We start from the raw sequence: 20,047 nt of genomic DNA on the forward strand, positions 1-20,047 counted from the left end.
ACACGGACCCGGACCCGGACCTCTGCAGAAATCCAAGGACGGGACAGTCCATTAAATCAGGGCTGTCATTCAGATGAACATATATTGAGTTTGTTTAATCAGTTCAGTACAACACCAGAGAACGTGGTGTTTGTTTCCTGTAGCTGCTTTCAAAGTGATCTACACACACATGAAAAAAAAAAACGATCTTTTGATTCTGGTTGAGGCTGTGAGTCGATTTTCAGAAGATGAAATGAACACGAGACGATTGAAGCTCGTTTCTCTCTGGGACAATGGAGAGTGAAGGGATTCCCACCCGTACTTTCTGAAACACGTCCTAGAAAAACAACTCCACCAAGTATCGCCTGAATCTATCAGCAACACCAAACACGGAGATCAGGAGTGTTACATGGAGTTCAGGAGCACAAACATTTTCACCTGAACGCTGTTAGAATAAACCGTGCAAAAGTTCTTTAAACGTTCACATTTGATACACTTCAAAAGAACAAGAATTGTTCCAGAAAAATAAGTATTTTTTCATGACCCACCTGGTTTCAAGCCAAAGAAATAAAATACCAAAGCAGAACCTGAGTACTGTAACTGAGCAGGTTGTTTTCTCTCCAGTTCTGGGACTCGGTGTTTTATCAGTTCAGCTCCTCTTATGAAAACAGACAGAACCTCTGGGGACTCTTCACTCTTGGATTGGTTTACATATGATGTATTTCACATTTCAAAACTTATTAATATTCCATTTAAATATCCTGTAGAAATCATTGACCTCCCCGTTATTAAAGCTATCTTGAACCTGGTTTCATGCCCCCAGGAAATGTTACTGACGCTGATCGATAGGGATGAGAGTTGAAAAGATTTTTATGATGCTGATTCGATTTTCGATTCTGATAAACGATCCGTTGGTTTATTGATTCTCATTTGGATTAATTTAACATTAACGCTCAGTAACAGCGATGAGGTAAATGAAGGTACCGCAATTTCACCGCAGGTTCCCCTGATGGCATCTTTCAAATGATTTGTTGTAAAAAATACAAGATGTCCCCCTCGTTGCCCTCAGCGTTGCCGGTTGTTGCTACCAGGCTGTAATTTGTGGTGTTCATCCGGATGCGTGGCGTCTTTCAGTGTCGTTTCTTGGGGTGCAGGTTGGTCTGAGGGTGTCCAGCTGCAGCGACAGCTCAGACGCAAGCTACTCACATTTCTTCTTCCTCGGGCGGACTGTCACGCCGCCGCAGCTGCTGTCCGCCGAGCGGGGGTCCGGGATGACAGGTGGACACAATTTTCAGTCACATTACATCAAGAATGGCCCATTTGCAAGGATCATAGAGGCAGAGGCAGCGGCGGTCAGGTGTTACCGAGGCCATTCCGCTGTCACAACAAAGACTGAAGACAGATTTCAAGCTGATATGTGCTTACCGAGGCTCTTCTGAGTAAAGAGAAAACAAAACTCACACACACACACACACACGGGCAGCAGCAGTACAGTATCTTTGTATTTGGAGGTGAAGACAGCGGAGCAGTGATGTGTGAAATGTCCTCGGGGTTGAGTCAGTCTTCCTCAGGCCTCCGGCCGGCACCGTGTCGGACAGCAGCTTCCCTCAGCAACCCGCCGCCCGCTGAGTCACCTCGCCACTTTTACCCTCCCCGTCTTTCCAAAGAGGAAACAAAGCGCTGCTTCTCTCAGAGGACGTAGTCCTCCATCAAATATTCAACCTGCAGTTCGTTTTATTTTTTTTCCTCTTTACAGCTTGAGTTGTTATCGACCTAACTACTCACTGCATCCTGGTCACTCGTCTGTCACAGAGCAAACACAGAGAGACAGTCAGATTTAAGGATAAACTAAAAAAAAAAAAAAAAACAAGATAAAGATATTAGCACATTAAAGTTAAATTGAAAACATCACAGTCATTAAAAAGGAAATACATTTACAGTTAAAAAGTGCAGGGGTTAAAGAGACAGTGCAACATAATTTAAATACCATCTTCACTCAAGAACAGCAACACACAGAAAGGTCTTCAGGCTGGTTTTAAATGAATTCTAAATGACTCTGAACCATCCAGCAGGCTTCAGAAGGTTTGCTCCAAATCCTGGATTTAGTGCATAAACAGATGACTTGGACTGATGTGATCCACTTTATTGGTGTTTGTGTTGAATCAGCTGTCCGAGTTTTCAGGGAGACCGGTGGAGACAGGGCTCCAGTCCTGCTGAGACGCCGCATCAGTCCATGGAACGCCTCAGTCCATGATCACTCCAAGATTCCTGTCTTTGTCACTGTTTTTTGATCTCATAAAGGAGAATATTCACTTTAAATTGCTCATTTGTGGCTCTAAAAACTTCTACTTCGGTTTAATTTTATCAAGCATTTAAAGACTGACCTGCTCAGTTCACTCGCTTAAAGTTTACTTTAGGCTGTGGTCTCTTCTGTGTGTCATCTGATTAGTCAGGATGGCAGGTTTTGTTGTTTGTTGTCTAAAATTTGAGCCACTGGAAACATGTCAATGTTAAACAGAAGTGGGCCCAGAATGGAGCCCTGAGGAACTCCTCAAGTAATTTTCTAGAGTTCAGACTTGAAATTACTAATTGGCAGACAGAAGTTCCTGTTGTCTTCAGGGGATTTAAGCCATTCCAGCGCTGTGCCAGAGCCGAGCATGCAGTGTTTCAGTCTTTCCTGCAGAATATCAGCTGCAGCACTGAGATCTAATAAAGCCAGAGCTGAGACTCCTCCTCGGTTTGTGTTCAGATGTACAGCATGTCAGTAAAGACTCTGTGCTGAGGATGGAAACCTGATGGAAAGGCATCAGAGGAGACAGATAGAAAACTGTGATACTGCTTTAAAGAAATCTCAAAAACTTGATCCACTAACAGAATATTGAATATCATGTGATTATTTTTGAGTAATGATGAATTTAGACTGTTTCTTTCAAGAAGTGGTTTTGTAACAGCAGTTTGCAGGGCTTGTGAAAAGACAAACCCTTAGGTTATGGAGTCTGAAAGTAATTTTAAAGAAACCAAACGGGAGAACGTTGAGGCAGCAGCAGCAAGATTTCAGATTATTCTGCCTCCTTTCGCCAAACCCGTTCTATTGTGTGTAAGTGTGTCTGAGAATGAAAAGGATAACTCATGTGAGAAAAGAAAAAACATCGTTTTTCATTCTACTGAAACTAAACTTCTCACAGCTGCAGTCAGTTTCAAGACAAAGGTTCACCTGTTGTGTTTGGACAAAAAGGGAGAAAATCTCTGCACATTCAGACAAACTGGAACACAGAAAGCAGGATTATCTCAGTGAGAACCTCTCCCTGACAGCACGGCTCTGAGGCTCGTTTGACAGATTGTTGATGTCAGTGCCTCAGTGTTGCATTGTGAAAAAATGCAACAAAGAAATTTATTTAAAGAATAAATAAAAAAAATCAAGATTTTCTTCAATATTTTCACAATTTTCTTGGTTGTTTGGTGGGCCGGATTGGAGCCTCTTGCAAGCCGGTTTTGGCCCACAGACCTTATGTTCAACACCCCTGCATGAAACATTGACTTTGAAGGGTGGTTGCTAACAATTTCCTTATGTTCATTTATTCAAAAAAATCCCCAAAATATGAATATTATTTTCCATTACTTTCTGCTTCTTATTGTTACTATTTTCACAGGGAGGCGAATCTAAAGCACAGAGAATGTTTTAAAGTCTTATTTCCCCTGATTTTTGCACGTTTTCAATAGGCTGAATCAATAATTCTGTCAATTTACTGATTCTTTCAGTTGTTTCGAGTTTACTGCAAGGAAGACTACATAATTTATACAGTGATGTGATTTGATTCCTTCCTGATTTTAATTTATTTGTGCACATTTGTCACACCTAAAACTTGACACAAGGCTTCAGAACGGGAGCAAACACATTTTCACACAAGGTCATGTTGATTTGGATTTTTTTTCTCCCTTCAGAGAAGACTGAAGAACAAAAGGACTAAACTCAGTTTGAATGGACTGTGAACTCAGTGGAGGCGAAGCTCCGATTTGATTCACTTCACTTTGCTCAGCACTATTTGAACAGGAAAAAAATGGTCCATCTTTATAAAATCATTTCAAGTATATATGTTTAAGAACAATGAGGGACTGCTCAAAGTTCCCTGACCCACTCTACCATCATTTATCAGTCCAGAGAAAAGGTCACTGCAGCTCTTGAGTGTGTTGTGGAGTCTCACACAAGTTCGGAAACCAGAGTATGAAGGTAAAGACAAACAGCAGCATCGTCCTCACGCAAATGTTGCTTACTTTCATTTCCCTTCCTACAAAAACTCGACATGTCTGCAGAAGGTTACGACGGTGGCATTTCCAATCGCGCTGCTGCCAGAAATGTATTCTGGATTTTTGAATGTGACACGAACAGCAGAATGACTGATAAGATCATTCATCTCGACGTCAAGTCACAGGTCGAGCCGTTACCTTCCAACTGGAAATTATTTCCAGAAGAGGCATAATGCACCATTCTTCTCAAGAAGCCATTTAAAAAAAATGAGATGAATTAAAGGAGTAATCTCGTTGTGCTGCCACCAGACTTCACAATAGGAACCCAGAGTTTGATGGTTGTGAAATGACTTAATTTTTTTCAAACTCCTAATTGTTGCCGTTTCATGTCGGGAACGACTTCCTGCAGCTTTCATTACGCCGAATCACTGACAGCAGTCATGTCTCTGATCGTGCACATCGTCTCCAGGTGCCTTCATGGGGAGCTTAATGTGCTAAATATCTCAGGAGTCCTTTAACTTATTGAAGCTAAGAACATCAATGCACAGAACTTTAAACTGTTTTTGCTTTTTACGTTAAATCGACACAATGCATTCAGACCATATAAAGTTCATGGATTAAAATCGGTTGTAAAATTGGCTCTAAGTAGGGATAAATCAGAGGATTCCAGTTTGGGAGGTAGACTTGCTCTCAGCAGCAGGCTGCAGCGCCGCGTGGCGCCTGAGGTGTGGTGACATGACGCGAGCTGACAGGTGGCGCCGCGGGTTACGGTGGCTAAAACTCCCATCATGCGGCATGCCGAGGCCCCTGCTCCGCCTTCTGTGACCGGCGAGGACGGAGCACACCCACCCGGCCTCTGCTCGTTCATTACCACGCCGTAATTAAAAGCCGCGGGACGTGCCGCAGTTATGATGCAGCCTCTGAGGCCCGGCGTGACCGAAACGGACTCAGAAGTGAAGCCAAAGGCAGCGTGCACGCAGTGGGCGGGTGGCTCTGGAAAGGTGTGGATTAACTGCAGAGGCAGATGTTGCTACGCCTGGATTTCAGGAGTGGGATGAGTCAGCGTCTCCACCACCAGATTATAGGCATTTTCAGGTTGAAACATGGCAAATGAAGAGGATTTCTAAAGGTCCAAGGTACTAAAAAGTAAAAAGAAGAAAAAAATTGATGTCTCTTTAATATTTAAATTAGTAAATAATAGTGCTGTCAGTTTTAATCGCATTGATCGCAATTTAATCGTGATTAATTCATGGAGAACTGTCAACAATTAACTTTTTTAAAGTTGAGATTAATTGCAATGAAGAATCTAATCCTCATAAATCAGTCCCAATGTCAGGAAAAAACACTATTATCCTCTAGTTCTTTTCTTTGACCCAATTGGCAGACCTCAATGGATTAATCGCGATTAAAATTGACAGCACTAGTAAATAACTGATTCGCTAAAATCCAGAATTAAATATGCTACATTGAATATACATGTAATAAAACACGTGATCATTAAAGCAAATAAAGAATTTGCTGAAAAACAAAAGAAAAGGAAGTACCAGGTATCTGAGAAGATCTGTCAAAAAGTCAAAGCAGACTTGAAAATGAGAACAAGTCTGTAATAAAAGTCGTGGCGAGCCAGCTGAGGAAACGTCAATCACCACAGTAACACAAGTCCTCCAGATTATTCAACATATAATCAATGATGAAATAGTTTATTGATCAGTCACTCATATGACGTGATCGAAAGCTTAAAATTGGCCTTGAAATTATTTGGATAAGTGAATTAACACTTGTGCTACTGTGTTATCAACGTAAGCCCTGCCTCCTTTATTATTGTGGAAGCTCCTCCGAATGGGTTTCTTTCAATGCTAAAGGTTGATTTCCGACATTTCTCTGCAGGACGAAGAATGGAAGGTGGACAGACTTTAAAGAGGAGTGGAGACATCTCCATTTCTTGCATGATTTCTTTATTTTTTCCATCAAAAGAAATGCACAGATCAGCAAAGCTAGTACATACAAATGGCCATACAATAGCATTTTTCTTTTTCTTTTTTTTTGTTTTGTTCTGGTTTGAAGGTGTTCAGTAAATTCTGTTGTGTCGTTTTTACACTGTGTTTCTCGAACATTTGCAGTTATGCTGCATTCAGCAACAAAATAAACCGTCCCGGTGCTCTTTGTTTGTTCGCCCGACGCTCCGATGAAAACATTCAGCCACAAACTGCAGACCTGGACAGCGGCTCCGGGGAAACTACTGTACTTACATACAATAAAGAAAACAAATCTCTGTTTTGCATAGCTTGATTGTAATGTAGTTACAGTACTGTAAGGCACTTCATGAAGAAATTTAGGCATTTTTTTTTTTTTAAACCCTACGTAATAAACCTTTTTGCCACTTCTGCCTACAAACTTCAGCTCAATACGCAACGTCACGACATCTGAAACAAAAAAACTCTTCATCGACCACATTTCTGCACACGACACGACTACACTCCTCTGCTTGTCTTTTGGCATTAAGTCTCAAGTACAACATTCATACATTGTGCATAATATGACTGACATGTTGTCCCGTAGCGCCGCGTAACCCCGAGTTTCTCCGAAAAGACCAAAAAGGAAAAAAGAAAAAAATTGTGCAATGATTGAGGGTTACGTGGAGGAAGAGGCGACACGCTGTCAGAGGAGGAAACCCAAATGTCCGAGCACGTCACCGCACGCCATTTCTTCCTAGACCAGTACTGTACCGACGCAGGTACCAGGTAAAAAAAAGAGTCCGCACACAGACCAGTTCATAAGGATGCTGGGATGCCTGTGTGTGTGTGTCTATGTGTGTGTGTGTGTGTGTGTGTGTGTGTGTTTGTGTTGTAGTCCAGCAGCTGCATGTAGTTCTACATGCTCCAGCAGCTCGTCGAGGAGGTAAAGATGACGGGTCGCCGTTATCCCAGCTGGTCTTCGTATTGTTTGCGGAAGCAGTCTCCGGCGGGGAAGAAGTCCCAGCAGCGCTCCTGATACATCTTCCACACATACGACTCCTGCAGAGAGTCGACAACAGGCTCATTCACGACCACCGCTACGGCGCTGGTGCTCAATTACATGCTTGGAGTATCAGTTACTTAGTGACCAGCAGGCCTTTCATTCATGGCGACTCCTTCAGTGCGTAACGGTCCATTTATTTTCTCGAATCATCACCAGATTATCAAAGCTAAAGTTCATTGATTTCAGTATCATCACAGGAAGTTATGTAGACGACGTCTACACGTTTTCCGTTCAAAAGAGGAAACTTCTGCTGCGTTTTGGTGTGTCTATTTACAATGACGGTTGGAGCCAATGAAAACGCAGCTTTTTGAAAATGGCTGCCAAGGTGGAACTTTTTGGAAGTGCTCCAAATCCGTCACCGAGGAAATGGAGAAAATTTAACTATTCAAACAGGTTTCATCTCCATCTCCATGGAAGTGGGGCTTCATTACAAAAACATTCAACAGCGCCAACTCGTGGCCTGCCATGGTAACTACATCGGTTTCGGAGTTTTTCTAGGAAACAGACGAAAATTCCAAAACAGTGCTGTGTAAAAAAAAAAGTGCAACTTTTCTGAAACAAAAAGCCAAAACAACATGTTTTGTCCTGAAACGTTGTGGTGTGCGGTGCCTCACCTGGCCGGTGTGCTCCGTCTCATCTTTGTTGATAAGGTACATCAGGAAAAACCTTCAAGAAAAATCAGAGAGATTAAAAAAAATAAAGGTCAAGGAAAAACTTTTTTTTTTGTTTTGATGACACACGCTCGATTTCTGCAACAGTATCCTCAGAAATGTGTGTCTGTGTTACGAGCATCATCCGTGATTCGTCTCTAAACAAAGTCACACAGCATTCCTCATCCACTTCCCCACATCAGCCGCCGTTCCTCCAGAATCCGCCGCATCTCCACAGGCACCCCGGCATGTCAAACCGCCATGAATACTGCATGAGAACAACCCTATTTTTCTATAAAGTTCATGGCATTAAATAGTAATGAAGCGACATAATGAGGAAACGGACTCGGGCTTCCTTTTGTTGCTGGGATCCTTCAGAAGCCGAGGGAGGTGAGGAAATGACCCACAGAGGGAGAAGGAAGCGAAACCTGAGGGGGGATCAGCGCAGTGGTCCTAATTCTGCCAGATGAGGACTGGAAACATGTTGGAGGCAGGAACAATCGCGGACCTGTCTGAGGTGGAAGCGTGAGGCCCCGGAGGGCCCGAGGCCCCGTACTCACAGGTAGTTGGCCAGATTGTGCTCTTGTAGCGTGTGGGTCTCGAAGCCGTGGGGCGTCGTGTCGAAGTAATCGTTACCGATCCCACAGATGAAACACTTGGTCTGGAGGAGAAAAGTCAACACCAGATTTAAAGAACTATCTGCTTTTTTTATATATATATTTAAACTGCAGTCATCAAGAGTTTGCTTGAGTCAATTTATCCACATGATTTAATTTACATTCTCATTTTGAGAGGGAATTTTAACGTGTGTGTTTTTGAAAATCTGAATTTACACTCTCCATTAAGTGGAACATTGCTAAATTAGAGAAAAACAAAAATCATACAATTAAAACAAACATTTTTAGAGCTGAGACTTTTGTAGTATGAAAAGAAAAACTGAAATAATGAAAGAATCTTTTGTGGAAAACCATGGAAGAGGTCTGGCCCATTCATCTTCAGAGGGCCAGACTGGTAAAACAGAGCCATAATAACCTTTAAATTTAAACTTTAATGTTTTTCTCTGTTGTGGCGCAGACAATACATGATGAAAATGTCGACATTTTTGTAAAAAAACCAAACAATTACTCTGGAAAAATGACGACAATCTCAACATGAAGAAGAGCTTCATTAAACTCTCTGGTGAAAATACAGTGAAATGTCCGTCAGCTGCTGCAGTATGCGTGTTTCTTGCACATGTATTTCATCGATCTTGAGTTTTGATCTAAACGTGAGCAGCTTCAGCATATGGATGAATGGATCCTCATCATGTATAAATATATACAGCGGTCTCCACACTGCGTTCACTCAGCTTCTGAAATCGCCGCCTCGCCGTCGGGGAGCTCAGGTGAGAATGAAAGCGCCTCTCACCTCCATGTCCTCTTTGACCTGCTCCTGCTGGTCTCGCAGCTCTCCAAAGGCATCGATGATCAAGCCTGGAACCGCAGGGAATGACAGTGATCAGAGCGCAGGGACCGTATCCCGCTGTTTACCGACGCCCAGGAGATAACAGGACCGGATCACACGTGACACGATGAGATGACGGTTAGTGTTTCTAAAAGTGGGAGATGTGACGAGCCTGCAAGTAATTTCTAGTTCAGGTTCCCTTTAGTGGACTGGATCAGTAGAAACATCACGCAAAATCATTTTAATCAACAAGACTTTGTGAACACATTAAGAAATTGTCAACCAGATTCAGCATATTCATGTGTGTATTTCGATGTTCATATAATCAGTATGTCAGTCTGAATAGGTGCAGAGAATGCTAATTTATTTATTTGGTTTATATGTATATTTAAGAAAAAGATTTACAAGAGTTTAATTTGTGCACATGCGTGGGTGTATATGTATGCAGATACATATTTCTTTGTACATGCATGTGTGTCCGTGCACATATCGGTAAATATCTACAGAGAAATTCATACTAGTATAGTTTTTTCTTATCTTTGTATTATATATACGTATTGTCATGTCTACACTGAATTAATAAATAAAATAGCATTAAAGAAATCATTCAAACGGCCAGAAATAACATGAGTTTCCAGTTTTTTTTTTCAGCAAATCTTCTGAAGGATGTCAGAAGCTGCAGTGTTTCTCTTTATGCTAATTTAGGGAAAAGCCTGTTTTTTTGCCTCAGAGGACGTCGTTCCTCCGGCCGTCAGCAGGCGTGTTTTCAGAGATCTAACCATACAGCCTCGCGCTCCCGGGCTCGGGTCTCGCCGTGAACTCACCCTGGATGATGGCGAGCAGGATGACGATGACGAAGAAGAAGAAGGTGATGTCAAACAGGATGCGGTAGAGCTCGTAGGGGTCGCCGGCCGGGTCCTCGATCTCGTCCCCGATGCCTCCTCCGGCCCTCACTCCCACGTACATGTGGAACAGGTAACACTGTGGGAACGGCAGGGGCGGGGGGGGGGGGTCCGTTCAGGAGGAGCCCGGAGTCAGACTGCGAGCGAACCGACGGCGTCTTCACAACGTTACCGTCATCATGTCGTCACACTTCATGTCCGGCTCGTCCTCGTCCTCGCTCTTGTTGTAGAACTTCCTGAAGAAGTTGAAGGCCACCACCGTGTAGAGATAGACCACGACGGCCAGCAGGCCCACCGTCAGCACCAGCTGAGAGAGAGAGAGAGAGAGAGAGAGAGAGAGAGAGCAGCGTCTTCACGGATCCGGACAGAAGCAGCGGGAGCAGCAGAGCCGCCGGCCCTCATTTGTTTTCCACACGAGGGAAAAACTCTCCAGGGAGAAGCAGCTGGACCGCTGCTGGCAGCGGGAAAGTTCAAACACGTGCGGGGAATGAGGAATTATTTATAGTGTTGCATTAAATAAAGAACCAGAGTAAAGTAAGGTAAAGCGGTAGGAAATGTACAGAGTGATGGTGGGAGGAGTCTGCTGTTCCATCATTTGCCATTTTTCGGGTAAATCCTCCCTCAGAGACTGAGGTGACCTTCCTGTTACCGCTCCACAATCCCTGAACTTCTCTGAGCCTTTTTGAACTCAAATGCCAAAGGACGCTCGGTGCATTTCAGTTTCCAATTTAGTGCGCGCGCGCTTCTTCAAATCTCCAGCCCCTCCAGAGGTGTCTAGAATCGTAATCAAAACGATTCCTAATAGAGGGCGCCCTCGCTTGTCACGCAGAAGATGAATGCTGGGGTCTCTGGTCACTAACTCCTGCCATTATTTGCTTTCTTTTGCAGATTTCCCGGCGCTGCTGTCTGGGAGCGTCGCCAGCATCGACCTGGGCTGAGCTTTCAGTCCGCTCCCTGCCGGGCCGGCCTCAGCTCACCCCGGGCTGTGATTCAACGCGAGGAGATCGTCACTTGTTATTGATCCTTCAGGATAGTTTGTGTCCATCTATTCATCTCTGGACGGCTTTATCTGATTTCAGGTCAGGGAAGCTGGGGAGGCTTTGTGGGCTGAATTGGAGCCTCCTGCGTGCCGGTTTTGGCCCACGGGCCTTATGTTTGACACCCCTGGTTTAGGCGGATGGAGGAGCGGATCAGACTTCATTAATAAGTAGATCAATAGTTATATTTCAGTCATTTCTTGTAATTAAAAATCCACATTAATGATGCCAAAAGCTGCGAGTCGCAGCATCGTGCTGGACTTTTCTTTGTCTCTTTTCCTGTGATAATCCGCCGCTTCATCACAGATCAATCACAATTAGCATTTGAGCTGACATTTACGGCTGATTCACATTTGACTTACTTTCCCAAACGTGTCAATCTGACCACGCTGAAAATAGACTGGCAACAGGGAGAGAGGCAGGCGAGGCTTTGACTGGCAGCTTCTGCACGTCTGCGCTGCACTGATGACATTTAAGCTGCAGGACGTTTCCCTCTGCGCTGACCCCTGCTGGTCGGACGGAGACCTGCACCCTCCTCCACCCACCTGTTTGCCGTTGTGTGTGACGGAGGAGAGGATGGTGCGCAGCGTCTTGAAGCCCATGGCGATGTCCAGCAGGTGGGCGGCGAAGAAGAAGTTGTTGTAGTGGCCCAGGATGGACATGGTGGTGTACCAGACCAGGTACAGGAAGGACTGGGGAGGAAAAAAAAGCGAGATGTCAGCCAAAAACAGGACACCCTCCTCCTCCTCCTCATCATCGTCATCAAACTTACATTGTCTGTGAACACCACCCCCATCTTCCACACGTGGTACTTGGTGTCAATCGAACTCAACCTGGAAACAGGAAATTCGACTCAGATTTTCTCCTCCTGACCTCCATCTCTGCTCTTTACCGCCCTCTAATCTCTCACCACGACACCAGCGAGGCCTCCTTGGCCACAGTTTCCTCGGTGGGGTTGAAGTCCAGGGCGCTCTTGTCCAGGCCGAGCAGCTCCGCGATCCTCTCCGCTCCGTAGAGGTCGCCATACTTTTTTATCACCTGCAAACAGCAGGAAGAAGGTGACATTTAGTGGAGAGCGAGCAGATTTAATTCACAATCTGTGTGCGCTACAGATTAAAGTTTTTTTTTTTTTTCTTTTTTAAGCTACTTACTTTGCGCTTGACAAATTTGTCCCAGTAGTTGTTGGGAAAGGAGCTGGGAAAAAAAAAAAAAAATAGCAGAGGAAGCAGGTGAAAGTTTTTGCCTGTGTGAGATGAAGAGAGTGTGTGTGTGGAGGACTCACGGGGTGTTGATGACCAGCCGGTCCCACTGCCCTTTAATGTCGTCGTCTGACGGCTGCTCGGTGATGTAGAGGCCGGCGAACTCCAGCTTCCTGGCGATCTCCTTCTCCCGCTTGAAGACGACCAGCGGCACCTTCGGCAAAGAACACAGACAGATTCAACATGGACGACGACCTGCTGCCTCCAGTTTTCCTCTTTCCTCATGTGTCTATTAATTGATGTAAGAAAACATGTAATTTGGTATCAAAGTGGTGTTAAAAAAAACATTTAAGGCCAAACTGTGCAACTATCAGTGGACGCTACTGTACCTTCAGGTAGTAATATCCCACAACGCACAGGAACGATATGATGGTGTGTAGTATTGCCAGACAGCGAAGCGTTGGAGCCATGTAACCTGTGCTCTCCTGCAGGACAAAATACTCCAGAGCTCCCTCATCTTCCTCCTCTCCAACTCTGCCGCGACCGTTCCAGGGGTCTTCATCGTCCGAATAATCCCCCGTCACCTGAAAAACAAATGAATCTCTTTAAAACCCTGAACAGGAACGCACCCCACAAACACAATAATGTCAGTCAGACAGGTCTGAAGGACTGATCTCTTTCAGCAGGAACACGGCGGCTCTGATACATGGATGCCCTCTACTAAGCATGGAGTTCCACAGGGTTCCCTGTTTGGACCCATATTGTTCTCATTATACATGATTCCTGTAGGGAATACTTAACAAAGCACTCCTTTCACTTTCACTGCTACGCAGATACACACAGTTATTTTATTTAACTATAAAACCAGATGATACTGATCAACTTGTGAAATTACTAGCATTCCTGCATGAGCTGTGACTTTACTTTACTTGACTAAACTTACTTTATAGAAGAGGAGAATGAAGTTGATGGCGAAGGCAACAAAAAGAGCCAAGAAGCGGAGGTTGTAGAAGTTTCTGGCCAGGTAGTTCTGTGAAACATTAAGCACTGTTAATAAAAGGTTTATAAGTGTGTTTAAGTGGATTCTTTAATCTACATGTGAAAACTGCTGACCAGCATCTTAGTCTGATATATTTCCAAGCCAGCGAAGAAGCTGGCCATGAAGGCTTCTGGTGGTTCTTTCTTGGGGCCGAGCCGCTTCTTCGGGGCTTTCTTCTCCTTCACTGGCGGATCTGGAGGGGCTTCGTCTTTGGCTTTGTCGTGGTCTTTCTTCTCACCGTCTTCTGAACTGCAAGGGGAATCATACATGTTGTTCACAGACACATATGTGAAGAAACGTATTGAAATAGGCCGAGATCCCACTTTTAGATGTTTGTCTTACAATTATTAACCTAATGTCCATTTACATAGACTAAAAGTAAGAGGATTGCAGTAGTACATTCATAATAGAAAACTACTGGGAGCATTGTAACTGTTGCAATGTTTAACAATAGAACTTACTCTCCCTTCTCGGAATCAGATTTGTAGTCTCCATTCGCCGCCCTCTTCTTCGCTGCCAACTAAACCAAAACATTTGCTTTAACCACTGATAACAGAGTATCGATGATTATTCCATCTGAACAGCTACCGACCTGAGCCTTCTTCTGTTTGACCGCGCTGGCTATGGACGGCGCGTCGCCCACCACCACCTCCGAGACGTCCCCCAAGCCGGGCTCGGTCCCATGCTTGCCCTCCTTCTTGGGCTGTATGTTGAGCAGCTCGGCCATGAGGTCGGCCTCCGCCGCCTCCCCCTGAGCCATCTGACCCATCTCCGCCAGCGCCGACGCCTCGCTGGCCTCCATCTTCTCCGTCTCCAGCACGTCGCCGTGAATCCCGAACTGCGTCGGATCGGGCATGTTTCCCAAGATGTCCGTCACTTTCATATTCTTAGCGCCTTCCACCAGGCCCCCGCCAAACATAGTGGTCCACAGGATATGAAAGAAACCCCACACGAGGCTGTAGACAAAGTGGAAGAGTCCCGTGATGATCATCCAGAAGAAGGAGAAGAAGCCTCGCACTAACTCCCTCACGCTCATCTTTCTGAAGCGGCGGTACTGTCGCCTCATGCTCTTCAGCGTCAGCATCTGACGGAAGTGACAGAGACTCTTTCTCATGGAGATGCAGGCAATTGTGAAGGCAGAGGAGGACTCCATCATCACGCTCTCCTCCTCTTCCTCCTCTTGGTTCTCCGCCACGCTCTGGCTGTCGTCCTCGTCCTCCTCGGGACGCTCCACCGGGTCCGGCTCTGAGATCTGCGAGGCCAGCTGCATCTCGAAGATGGTGTCCTCGCAGAAGTTGACGAACAGCTCCATCTTCTCGCTCTCCCCGCCCTCGTTGACCACGTCGAAGATGAACTGCCGCTTGGACTCCTTCACCTGGGGCTTCTCCCACTGCGTGCGGCTCGACTCGCTGATCTCGAAGTACACCCTCTCGATGCGCTTGGCTCCGCCCATGATCTCGATCCGACCCAAAAAGGGTTCGAAGTAGCTGAGAACGCTCTCGGCCAGGTCGAGGAACGTGGAGAGGCGGGCGTCGTGAGGCATGTGCTCCGAAAGATTGGTGAGCAGCACGGCCACGTTGAAGCCGATGTCTTTAGCCGGTTCGTGAAATCGCTCCACAAACTGCTCGTAGCTGAACATATCGTTCTCGTCGGCCTCGGCGCAGGAGAGGAGAAACTCGATCTCAGACTGCGAGTACTGCTTCTGGTTCTCCATAGACTTTTGGAAATCCTTCTTTGAGATGACTCCTTTGGTCTCGTGGTCGTACTCCCTGAAGCTGTCTGAAGTTGTCAAGTCCTTCAACTTCAGAAACATGTCGAAAAACTTCAAGATCATCTCCACATTGCTGGAAGATTCCACCAAGGTGTCCACCATCTGTTTTCCGATTGTCCCGTTCACAACGTTGCCTGCAAAGCAACAAAGTTAGTCAGAAAACAGATTGAGGCACCATTGAAACGACACACTCTGGTAACTATTATGATGTTAAGACTCCGGTGATGTGAAAGGGAGACCTTCGAGGAGGGAGAGCATCATGACGATCATGTCCTGCTGCAGGTCCAGTAGCTCCTTCAATAATTCAATCTGACTGGAGTCCTGTTAGCAGAGAGGAGACCGGAGAAACCTTGTGAGTCATTGCTTTACATCACACGGCCCTCGGACGGCCTCCTTGCAAAAGTGCTGTCACTTTCTGTAATATCCCTGAGTTGCACATGAAAAGATCAAGGCTGTGTCTCATTGTGGGGACCACCGGCGCCCCTGATGGGGCCCCGAAGGCCCTTTTAGGTAAGATCCATCCATCAGTACCAGGGCTGGTGTTATTGTACTGTCTCCCAGCAGACGGCAAGGTCGGTCTAACTAAATTAGGGTCTCCGTGGAGCCTGTATTCAACACGCCATAAATCTGAGGTGCACTAAATTCAGAGCCCTCCGCCTCACCCCTTCATTCTGGCTCCTGCCATCACTCAGCTCTTTGTGATGACCGTGAGATCATGTTAGGTGGCTGGATCTATTCCCACCGCTGGCTTATTGGGCACATCAGAGATGGAGTAATCTATCACGGAGCTGTGTTGGCATGACATCTGTAGCTGGAGTGCAGCAGCCAGAGTTCATCCTTCAGCCTGGGGAGACCTCTAGTGGCCACAGATGGAAGAACACCGACACAGAATTACTGTATAGACAGAATTCATAAGGTTAATGTAGATGGATGGAGGCGATCATTTACACTGAAATAAGCTAAATATGCTTATAGTTTGCCTGCTTTTCTTGTTTTAATAAAAAATATCTGCAAATTGTGTTAGAACAGTTTGTTTGGGAAGAATTCAGCTCATACTGGTATGTCTTCGAATGAGTAAAGATTAGTTATATATTAAATACACAGGTTTGCAGGTTTGTGGATGAAGTTGATTCACATTTGATTTTAGCATGAATGAAGGAATTTGCAGATATTTTTAGATAACCTTATGTCATTTGTTTTGTTTTTTTTTAAAGGGTGTTTTTGCAAAGATTCCACAATCTACTTGAGTATTTTCAGTGATTAGTGGACTAAAACCAGCCCACTAAATCACCCATCAAATTGTAAAAATTCAAAAGAAGCAATTGAGTTTTCTCTGTCAAGTTGCGATGAAATCTAACAACCAAATGCAATGACTACAGGAGAAGATTTTCGGAACAGATCACTGTGTTTTGCACCAGCACATATCGTGAAAACAATCTTTTCAGATCACTCAAAATGAAACTGGACTGTATGTGACCCCTGTTGACAACCAGACAAGAGACAAACCAAGTTTGGAGTCTTGTAATCACTTTTTGACTGCCGTGATCGTAACCACTACAACACCATTCTACATGAACACCATCCTGAACAAGTGAATAACAGTCACATATAAACATTCGCCTTCTGTATAAAAAAAGAACTGGATTAATGATGAAAGGTGTATTCTTTCAAATGCTGAGCCTCAATGTGTGAATTCTAAATATGTCTGCACATCATCAATTAGTTCAAAACACACGAATAATGTAAAAAATAATGATCTATATCGATAGATAAATAATCATCGATAGATAAATAATCTATATTGATGGAATGCCAGATCAGTTTAACACATGCACGAAATTCGTTATTTGTGAGTGCTGTCAATGGTCACAATATGCAGAGGTGGGATTAATGTGTGTGGATATATTCTTTATTTTAATGTTTGAAATTTCAACTCAGACGATCGTGTCGGTCGGGACCTCATCAGGTGGAAACAGGCTTCCGATGAAACGCTAACTCAGTGAACTCTCAGAAGTTTAAACAGGTGACACACGACGTACAGAGTAACGGGTGAGTCTCAACTATAAAACTGGAAGGTCCCTAAAGAAAATGGACTGGGAGTCATGCCGTCTCTGGCGCCCACTGTCGTCATTGTTGAAGAGGAGTACTGCATACACAGCTTTGGCGAATACATGCACAGTAGTAGCGTTTCAGAAAAGGTAAGTTTTCCCCCATTTACATGGAGACAGAGTTGGAGCATTTAGAAAAAAAAAAAAATCTATCTTGGGAGTATTTTTCAAAAAGCAGCATTTCAGCTGCTCAGAGCACCACTGTTGTGTAAACAGACACCCCAAATTACGATATACCGAGCAGTTCACCATGACAACAAATGGAAGATAACTACTGGAGGGCGTATTTAATCACAGCTTTTTATTGTATGAATTAACCTACAATTCTGACAGTTTACTTTGGGCACCAGGTGGCTCTGGTGGTGCAAACATTATTATTACTATATTTTTCATTATAAGAGCTCAATTTTCTCGAAATTTAATTAGATTTATCAAGATTAGGGTTCATAGCATATCTCAGTATCCAAATTTTCACAGCAACAGAGGTCCAAATCCAACAGACCTCTGCTGTCAATGGAAATATCTTTTCTGTGGCAGATAATCAAGGAAAACTCCACTGATTGGAATTTAGTAGAAGACCATGAGAAATTATTAATGTTTACATGGTTCAAAATGTTCCCAGTGTGATGTGATGTTATGAGTTAAGATCAGACAAAATCAGAATGTAAAAGAACTGGACGTCTGCCTGTCCCCGAGCCAGAAATGAGCCCAACCTCTCTGTTTCCATCTCCTCCTCAGAGACCCTGTCCGTATAAGACTAAACCGTCTTTTTTGTCACCGTTGTAAAATATTTCCTGTCCACATAGCATTGTTGCAGGAAAGACCTCCATCCACACAACATGAATAGGACTCAAAACGATGTAGTTCACTGTCAGGCCTTTAGATGGCGCTGTCACTCTGCCACAGAAACTCCAAAACAGAGAAGAAGACAGAAGTATAGGCTCAGAGCTGCATGTGCAGCGTGCGCATGTAAACTAGCACAATCCAAGAAGATATCGCCCTATTAAATAAAAACTGAAAGCTTTGTTTACAGCTGCCGCGCGCATGCGCAGGACAGCTCATTGCTTCAGGGGCTTCCGACGGCTACACAACAACTTTCTTCTTCCAGTTTAGTGGAAAATGGACGAATATCTATCGGTGTTACACATGCCCCGTCTACTAGTCTGCTAGCTGTTTACGGATGTCCGCCACTCGATTTTGGATCTAAATTTCTCCCGAAGCACTGTTTGGATCAGAAAAGCCTTCTGGGTGAGTATATTGTCCTACTTCATTCTTTTAACAATGTGAAAGCTGTTTAAACCGTACTTTTCCTTTAATATGGAACCCTGCACGAGCTGTTAGCCTGTAGCCAGTAGCGGCTAAGCTAGCATGTTGCTATACTGAATGTACAGGGATCATTACTGCGTTTTTCAGATGTTCAGAGGATTGAGAGGCGTCTGTCTGCTCAGCTGACAGAGTTTATTTTGCTAGTTATTGTGATTTTAAACATGAGCTGGTTGAGTCGCTTGGTGCAGTGCACGAATACAGCCTACCTACCAATAAAATGGATTTTGATTTTCATTTTTTTTTAACACTGAATATACCACATGTTCAAAATGAAGTCGGTTATAATGAATTTTGGTGTGGGCAAATTTTCTGTTTATGGCCCAGGCCTAACCAAAATACAATGGGAGTTTTTCCCGTTTCCACATCAAAATGTCAGATAAACAAGGCCAAAGTTTGTTCAACACGCACGGTCATGACGTCACCCGTTTGTTTCTATCATCATCAAATGAGGTTCTCTTTCAACATTCGTTTCGGTATCTCACTATGGGACACGCCCCCAGCGCTGTTCCCCAGAAGCAATATTACACTACGCCAGTCCTGACTGGCAGACTGACGTGACGTCGGCTCCGCAGGGAGGGGCCTCCCCCTGCTATAAGAGCCCCGCGTCGACGTCATCTCCTCAGTCTTTCACCTCTTCTCGCTCCCAGAAGCACCTCTCAGATGCGTTTTGTGGCTAGACAGGCTAGCTTTACCGTTCGCAGAGCGAGCTCACACCTCGGTCGCCGAACGCTACCTGTTTTCCACATTAGCAATCTGGGATTAGCAGACGGTCTGTCCCCAAACAGCGGCTGCTATAGCTTGTTGCAAAACTCGCTAGCTACGGAGCTAACTTGTCGGAGTTTTTTACCGCTTCCTCACCATGGACGGGACAAAACCTCCGACCAAGACCTGCACATGCGGAAAGAAGATTTCGGGCGCAGATACCCACGCTGCTTGCAGCGCTTGCCTCGGGCTGCAACATGCCCAGGAAGCGCTCGCACTCCCGGCTTCTTGTGAGCATTGTGCACGTCTTTCGCTGAAGACTCGCCGACGCAGGCTAGCTCGCCAGGCTAGCCTGTCGGAGGTGGACCCTATGTTAGGGGTAACCATCCCCCCGACACAGGTGTCGCTGAGTTCCCGCGAGGACACCATTCCCGCGGGAACGAGCTGGGGCGAACAGCTCGACGCTGTGGCCCCGCTCACCGACCCCGACGACGACGCTATCAGCCTAATGGCCGAGCAGTGCGACTTCGGGGCGGCGGACTTCGAGTCCGGGGACGAGCCCGTCAGCCTCGGCTCCGATGGAGATGAGGAGGACGACGGGCCGTTTAACCCCTCTCCGGCTGCAAAG

General features: G+C 45.1%; 1 protein-coding gene across 1 annotated transcript in view; it reads right to left on the reverse strand.

Annotated features, from left to right (window-relative positions):
* Positions 1-6,162: 6,162 nt before the first annotated feature.
* Positions 6,163-20,047, reverse strand: part of LOC115407000 (ryanodine receptor 3) — a 137,623-nt gene continuing 123,738 nt past the window's right edge. The window contains exons 90-106 of the mRNA XM_030117310.1: positions 15,523-15,604; positions 14,105-15,417; positions 13,974-14,032; positions 13,587-13,761; positions 13,417-13,503; positions 12,863-13,057; positions 12,557-12,687; positions 12,426-12,468; positions 12,185-12,312; positions 12,047-12,107; positions 11,820-11,966; positions 10,410-10,544; positions 10,160-10,316; positions 9,300-9,364; positions 8,453-8,553; positions 7,857-7,908; positions 6,163-7,238 (exon numbers count right to left, since the gene is read on the reverse strand). Of these exons, the coding sequence (XP_029973170.1) occupies positions 7,143-7,238; positions 7,857-7,908; positions 8,453-8,553; positions 9,300-9,364; positions 10,160-10,316; positions 10,410-10,544; positions 11,820-11,966; positions 12,047-12,107; positions 12,185-12,312; positions 12,426-12,468; positions 12,557-12,687; positions 12,863-13,057; positions 13,417-13,503; positions 13,587-13,761; positions 13,974-14,032; positions 14,105-15,417; positions 15,523-15,604 (3,027 nt within the window). The 3' untranslated portion in view covers positions 6,163-7,142. The remainder of the gene's footprint in view (positions 7,239-7,856; positions 7,909-8,452; positions 8,554-9,299; positions 9,365-10,159; positions 10,317-10,409; positions 10,545-11,819; positions 11,967-12,046; positions 12,108-12,184; positions 12,313-12,425; positions 12,469-12,556; positions 12,688-12,862; positions 13,058-13,416; positions 13,504-13,586; positions 13,762-13,973; positions 14,033-14,104; positions 15,418-15,522; positions 15,605-20,047) is intronic.

The sequence above is a fragment of the Salarias fasciatus genome, chromosome 19, assembly GCF_902148845.1.
Source record: "Salarias fasciatus chromosome 19, fSalaFa1.1, whole genome shotgun sequence".
NCBI classification, from domain to species: Eukaryota; Metazoa; Chordata; class Actinopteri; order Blenniiformes; family Blenniidae; genus Salarias; species Salarias fasciatus.